General features: G+C 36.6%; 1 protein-coding gene across 2 annotated transcripts in view; it reads left to right on the plus strand.

The window, feature by feature from the left end:
- Window positions 1–7,551, plus strand: part of COL24A1 (collagen type XXIV alpha 1 chain) — a 294,021-nt gene that overhangs the window by 183,555 nt on the left and 102,915 nt on the right. For both annotated transcript variants that reach the window (XM_023509811.1, XM_023509812.1), the window contains exon 33: window positions 3,995–4,048. In XM_023509811.1, coding sequence (XP_023365579.1) covers window positions 3,995–4,048 — 54 coding nt within the window. The remainder of the gene's footprint in view (window positions 1–3,994; window positions 4,049–7,551) is intronic.

Below are 7,551 nucleotides of genomic sequence, written 5' to 3' on the forward strand. Positions count from 1 at the left end.
ATCTATCCCTTCAATAGACTAAAAAAAATATGAAATAAAAAGATGCAGAAAAATCACTTCACAAAATCCAACAATTATTCATAATGAAGACTCTTCACAAAGTTAGGATAGAGGAAAACTCCCTCAGCTTTATAAAAATATCTTTTTAAATCCTTGTAGACAATATCATATTTAATGGTGACAAGAAAAGATACTTTCCCCTTAAGAACAAGGAAACAAGGAAAGGATGTTCCTCTTTTTAAGCATGTTTAAGATTGAATTGGAAGTCCTATCAATCTTAGTGTTGTAAGATAAGAAAAAGAAATAAAAATTATACAGATTTGGAAGGAAGGAAGAAGTAAAGCTATGTTTGTAGGCAACATAATTGTCTATGTAAAAAGTCCCCCAACAAACATATGTTTAAAAACTTTTGGAACTAATTAGCAATCATAAAAAGGTTGCAGCATAATAGGATACCAGTTAATTTATAAAAGTCAATTGCTTTCTGATATTACCAGCAATAAATAATTGAAATTTAAAATGAAAATCACATCATTTACATTAGCACCAAAAGAGAAAGAAAGAAATAGGTATAAATGCAACAAAATATGTATAAGATGTATAAGATCTATATGAAGAAAACTATAAAACTTTGGTCAATGAAATTAAAAATCTAAATAAATGGAAAGATATTCCATGTTCATGGATAGGAAGCCTTAATATTATGTAGGGTGTCAGTTCTTCACAATTTGATCTAACAATTTAATGCAGTTCTAATCAAAATCTCAGCAAGTTACTTTGTAGATATTTACAGATTCTAAAGTCCACACAGAAAGGCAAAAGACCCAGAATGGCCAAAACACAATATTGAAGAACAAACTTGTAGGACTGGCACTACCTGACTTCAAGATTTACCTAATAATAAAGCTACAGTAATCAAGACAGTACGATATTGGCAAAAAAAAAAAAAGAAAAATAGACAAAATACAGTTGAACCTTGAACAACACGGGTTTGAAGTGCAAACTTCTGCTTATACATGGATTTTCTTCCACCTCTGCCACCCCTAAGACTGCAAGACCAACCCCTCCTCTTCCTCCTCTTCCTCAGCTTACTCAATGTGACAACAGTGAGGATGAAGACCTTTATGATGGCCCACTTCCACTTAAGGAATAGTAAATATATTTTCTCTTTCTTATGATTTTTCTAAGTAACATTATCTTTTCTTTCTCTAGCTTACTTTATTGTAAGAATATAATATATAACTTTTGTAATTTATGAAATATATATTAATTGATGGCTTGTGTTATCAGTAAGGCTTCTGGTCAACAGGAGGCTATCCGTCATTAAGTTTTGGGAGAGTCAAAAATTATATGCAGATTTTCAACTATGCAGGAGGTTGGTACCCTCTACCCCCATGTTGTTCTAGGATCAACTGTGGATCACTGGAAGAGAATAGTGAGCCTACAAATAAAAACAGATATAGTCTCTGTTCTTCACAATGTGTATACCATTTAGACACAATATAGTCATGTATTCTTTGACAGAGCAGCAATGATAATACTATGGATGGTCTTTTCAACAAATGATGCTGGAACAAATAGATACCACATGCAAAAAAGGAATATAGACATAGACCTTACACCTTTCACCAAAGAAAAAGTACTCAAAATGAACTGTAGATATAACTGTAAAATGCAAACTACAAAAATCCTGGAAAATAGGAGAATATCTGGGTGACCTTACACTTGGTGATAAATTTTTAGCTGTAACACCAGAGCACTGTCTGTGAAAAAAAAATTGATAAGTTAAACTTCACTAGCATTAGAAATGTCTACATTGCAAAAGACACTTAAGAGAATGAAAAGACAAGGTATAGACTCCGAGAAAATATTTTCAAAACCTACCTGTAAGAAAGCACCTACATCCATCATATAGAAAGAACATGTAAGAAACAATAGGTTGGGCATGGTGGCTCATTTCTATAATCCAAGCACTTTGGGATACTAAGAATTGCTTGAGGCCAGAGTTCAAGAGCAGCCTGGGCAACATAGTGAAAACTCATCTCTACAAACAATTAAAAAAATTATCCAAGAAGGCTTCTGTGGCTCAAAGGAGTAGGATGCTGGCCGCATATGCTGGAGGTGGTGAGTTCAAACCCAGCCCTAACCTAAAACTGCAAAAAAAAAGAAAAAAAATTACCCAGGCATGTGGCATGCACCCGTAGTCCTAGCTATTCAGGAGAGTAAGGTGGAAGGATTGCTTGAACTCATGAAGTTTGTAGTTATAGTGAGCTATGATTGGGCTCCTGCATGCCACTCTGGGCCACAGAGTAAGAACCATACCTAATAAAGCAAAAAGGAAAGAAAAACAAACAGTTTTTAAAAACTTACATTGTGGGCAAAATATCTGAACAGATACCACATCAAAGGAAATATAGAAATGGTATAGAAGCATATGAAAATGTGCTAAAACAGGGCAGTCCCTGTGACTCAGTGGGCAGCGCACTGGCCCCATATACTGAGGGTGGTGGGTTCAAACCCGGCCCCAGACAAACTGCAACAAAAAATAGCCGGGTGTTGTGGCGGGCGGCTGTAGTCCCATCTACTTGGGAGGCTAAGGCAAGAGACTCGCCTAAGCCTAAGAGCTGGAGGTTCCTATGAGCTGTGACACCACAGCACTCTCCCAAGGGTGATAAAGTGAGACTCTGTCTCTAAAAAAAAAAAAGAAAAGAAAAGAAAATATGCTAAAACATAATGTGTCATTGGGGAAGTACAAATTAAAACAACAATGAGATAACTTTATATACCTACTAAAATGGCCTAAATCTAAAACTCTGACAATACCAAATGCCAGTGAAGATGTGCAGCAACTTTGGAAGACAGTTTGGCAGTTTTCTACAAAGCTAAGCATATTCTTACCATGTCAACTGGTAAATCACACTCCTTGGTGTTAACCCAATAGGTGGAGAACTTATGTCCACAAAAAAACCTGCACATGAATGTTTATAACATCTTTGTTCATAGTTGCCAAAAATTTGAAGCACCCAACATGTTTTCCATGTCTTTCCAAAATCCATGTTTTGAACTCCTAATACCCAAAGTAATGGCCTTAGGAAGTATGATCTTTGGAAGGCGACTGGGACACAGTTCTTAAGGCTGTGTTTAGTGTCCTTATAAAAGATGCCTAAGAGCACCAGCTCACCTGCTCTACCATGTGAGGACACAGCTAGAAGGTGCCATCTGTGAAGCAGAAGGTGGGCCCTCCCCAGACACCAAATCGGCCAGCACTTTGATCTTAGACTTCCCAGCCTTCAGAAAAATGAGCAATCCATTGCTGTTGTTTATAACCTATCAATCTATGGTATTTTGTTATAGTAGCCTGAACCAGTTAAGAAAATGTCCTTCAATGAGTAAATGGATAAACCATGGCATGCCCATATCATGGAATATTATTCACAAGAAAAATGAGCTATCAAGCCATAAAAATTTATAGAGGAACTTTAAATGAGTATGACTAAGTTGAAGAAGCCAGGCTAAAAAAGCTACATGATGTATGATTCCACCTATATGATGTTCTGGAAAAGGCAAAACTATAGAGACAGTAGAAAAGATCATATATTTTTACTCCTTAAAATATTTTGTTTGTCATATATTTGCCAAAATATTAAGTAGATGTATGACCATATTATACCCATTGAATAAGATAACTTGTGAAAGCACTTAGCACAATATATGATACCCATGGGGTGCTTGATAAATATTTGTTGAATGAATGAGTGAATTAGGGACTGGAAGAATGAATGGTATGTCTTTACCTCCTTGTGAATCCAAGCAAAGCTTGATTCAATTAAAACTTGATTCAATTAAAGACATAATTTGGTTTACACACAAGCATAATATTTAATAAATGTATTATATAAATATATGTCATATTACAAATTCTATAACTAGATGCAATGTTCCTTTAAAAAGGGTAAACTTTGATTCTTATCTCTTAAATTCTATTTTAACATAGGGACCACGAGGACTCCAAGGTGAAGCTGGACCTCCTGGAGAAATGGGTATTGAGGTAAATTATTGTGGCTTTTTCTTATACATCAATGCTCAAAGTGTTTTGTAAGATCTAAAGTTAGTATCATATATGTTATGAAGAATAATTTTACAGTGTTTTGTTTCAAATTCAGGAAATAAAGCCTAAAATTTGATTAAAAGGGATAATTATTGCATAACCCTAATTTTGTACATGCAAAGTTCTCCTCTAACAATTAGCTCATTGAAATAGCAGAACAAAAAGTAAATAAAACTCCCCCTCATTGATTTAGAGCTGACTTGATAGCCTTTCATTCTAAGATGTTGTATGTCCTTTCTAAAAGAATATTCAAGGTTAAGCGATATAGAAATATCCCATCTATCAAAGAAAAGAAGAAAATAAAGGAAGAAAGGAAGAAAGGAAGAAAGAAAAGAAAGAAAGAAAAGAAAGAAAGGAAAGGGGAAGGGGAAGGAAAAGGGAAAGGAAGAAAAAAAAAAGTAGGGGAGTGTGTTGGTATGTGGCTGTAGTCCCAGCTTCTCAGGAGGCTCAGGCAGGAAGAGCACCTGAGCCCAAGAATTGAGATTGTAGTGAGCTATGATGACACCACTGCATTCTAGCCCAGGCAACAGAGAGAAACCTTGTCATCTATCTATATAACACATGTATAGATGAGAGACAGAGAGGGAGAAGGGACCATATTTATAATGTATTTATATATTTTGAAATACTAAGCCACATTTGTTATAATTATGAAAATATGCTTAACATCCACTCTTTTTCATTTTTAAAAAATATTTTTGATAGGGATTGCACTGAATCTAGATTGCTATGCAATAGATCTCTTGAATTGATTCTTTCTAACTATAATTATGTATCCCTTGACCACCATTGTGCACTTCCTTCTCCCTCGCTAACTACCTCATCCTCCAGGAACCACCATTCTACTCTCTACCTCGACAAGCTCAAATGTTTAGAGGCCATGGAAGAGTAAGGTCATTTGTCTTTCTATACCTGGCTTATTTCCCTTAACATCATGCCCTCTATATTCCTTCATGTTTTCTTAAATGACAAGATTTCCTTCTTTTTTATGGGTTGAATGGTATTCCATTGTGTATTTATACCACAGGTTCTTTATCAGTTCATTTATTGAGAGCCACTTACGTTGATTCTGTATCTTGGCTATTGGGAATAGCACTGCAGTAACCTAGGAGTACAGACATCTCTTTGATATACCAATTTCATTTTATTTGGGTTATTTTTATTTTTATTTATTTGTTTGTTTGTTTGAATTTAGCAGTGTCTGAGATCTCTACCCTGCCTCCATCCTTGTAGGGAGCAGCCCAAACAGTATTTTTCAACAGAGTCAGTTCCCACTTAAAACAAACATGGGGTAAGCTCATGTTTTCTTTGTTGGAAGAAGTCGCTTTTTAGCAGGGACAAATTAGGATTTTTTTTTTTTTTTTGAGACAGAGTGTCACTATGTCACCCTCGGTAGAATGCCTTGGCATCATAGCTCACAGCAACCTCAAACTCTTGGGCTTAAATGATTCTCTTGCCTCAGCCTCCCAAGTAGCTGGGTCTATAGGTGCCTACCACAACACCTAGCTATTTTTGTGGTTGTTGTTATTGTTGTTGTTTCAGTTGTCATTGTTTTTTTAGGAAGCCCAGGCCAGTTCGAAGCCACCAGCCCCAGGGTATGTAGCCAGCATCCTGACCACCAAGCTACAAGCACCAAGCCACTTTAGATTTCTTTATATGACAAAGTCTTACTCTGTTGCACTGGGTAGAGTGCCATGATATCATCATAGCTCAAAGCAACCTCAAACTCTTGGGTTTGAGTGATCTTCTTGCCTCAGCCTCCCAGTAGCTGGGATTATAAGCATCCACCAAAGTGCCTGGCTAGTTTTTCTATTTTTAGTAGAGAACAGCTCTCACTCTTGCTTAGGCTGGTTTTTAACTCCTGAGCTCAAGCAATCCATCCATTTCAGCCTCCCAGAGTTCTAGGATTATAGTGTAAACCACCGCTCTGGCCTTCTTTGGATATTGTTATAATGTGCATACTACCCAAAGCAATCTACAGATTCAATACAATCCCCATCAAAATACCAATAATCTTCTTCACAGAATTGCAAAAAAAAAAGAAAATCCTAAAAATTTCTATAGAACTAAAAAGACCCCAAATAACCAAAGTAATCCTAGGGGGTGGGAAGATGCAAAAGACTACCTCACTTTAAAGTATTCTGTAAAGCTATAGTGACCAAAACAACATGGTTATTGGCTTAAAAATAGATACAAAGTACCATAGCTCAGAACTGAGAGAGCCTAGAAATAAAACCACACCTACTGATTTTTGACGAAGGTGCATAGCCCACAATGGGAAAAGAACAATCTCTTCAATAAATGATTCTGGGAAATTTTTATATCTGCACACAGAAGAATGAAATTAGGCCCTTATCTCTCACAGTATATAAAAATCAACTCAAAATGGATTAAATACTGAAGGGTAGAAACTGAAACTATAAAACTGCTAAACAAAACATAAGGAAAAGTGCCATACCACTGGTCCAGGCAGTGATTGGGGGGATAAGACTTCAAAAGCGCAAAAACAAAAATAGACAAATGAGATTATGTCGAGCTAAAATGCTTCTGCACAGCAAAGAAAAAAATCAACAGAGTAAAGAGACAATGTATAGGAAACCTTTACCTTTACATTTTAGGTAAAATAGTATGGAGATTGGTCATCAAATTAAAAACAGAGAGTGATTTTGATACAGAAGAAGTTCTGACGGAGTTAGAATTCTCTCAAGAGAAAATTTTAATCTTAGAGTGACATAAAGTATATAATTTCTAGGCCAGGTATGGTGACTCGTGCCTGTTATCCTAGCACTCTGGGAGGTTGAGGAAGGTGGATTGCTTTGAACTCAGGTGTTCGAGAGCAGCCTGACCAAGTCCCCATCTCTACTAAACATAGGGGGAAAAAATAGCCAGGCATTGTGGCAGGTGCCTGGAGGCCCAGTTACTCATGAGGCTGAGACAAGAGGATCTCTTGAGCCTAAGAGTCTGAGGCTGCCGGGAACTATGATGCCACAGTACTCTACTGAGGGTGACAAAGTGAGACTCTGGCTGCTAAAAAAGAAAAAAAGTCTTTAATTTCTGGGGCACAGCAGAACCCAGGCAGCTCTGTCTCAATAACAACAACAACAACAACAACAAAAGTCTATAATTTCTGGGGCAGAGCAGAACCCAGGCAGTCGTGCTTTGGAGTCCTTTCACTTAAGTAATGTACTACACTGCCTTTTGTAACGGTGAAAAAGTCACAAAGGGGACCAATGGAGGAATTCATATAACAACTATTTAAAAATTGAGGAAATGCTAAAAGTGAAGTGCTATCAGGGAACTAAACTTTTAGCAAAGCGATACATAAAAACGTCAAGGGATACTTACTGAGTTACAGTAGTCACTAGGTAACTAAGACTTACTGAGTTACAGTAGTCACTAGGTAACTAAAACTTACTGAGTTACAGTAGTCACTAGGTAACTAA

This window comes from Otolemur garnettii, unplaced genomic scaffold (genome assembly GCF_000181295.1).
Source record: "Otolemur garnettii isolate 467f Iridium unplaced genomic scaffold, OtoGar3 scaffold00010, whole genome shotgun sequence".
Taxonomy (NCBI): Eukaryota; Metazoa; Chordata; class Mammalia; order Primates; family Galagidae; genus Otolemur; species Otolemur garnettii.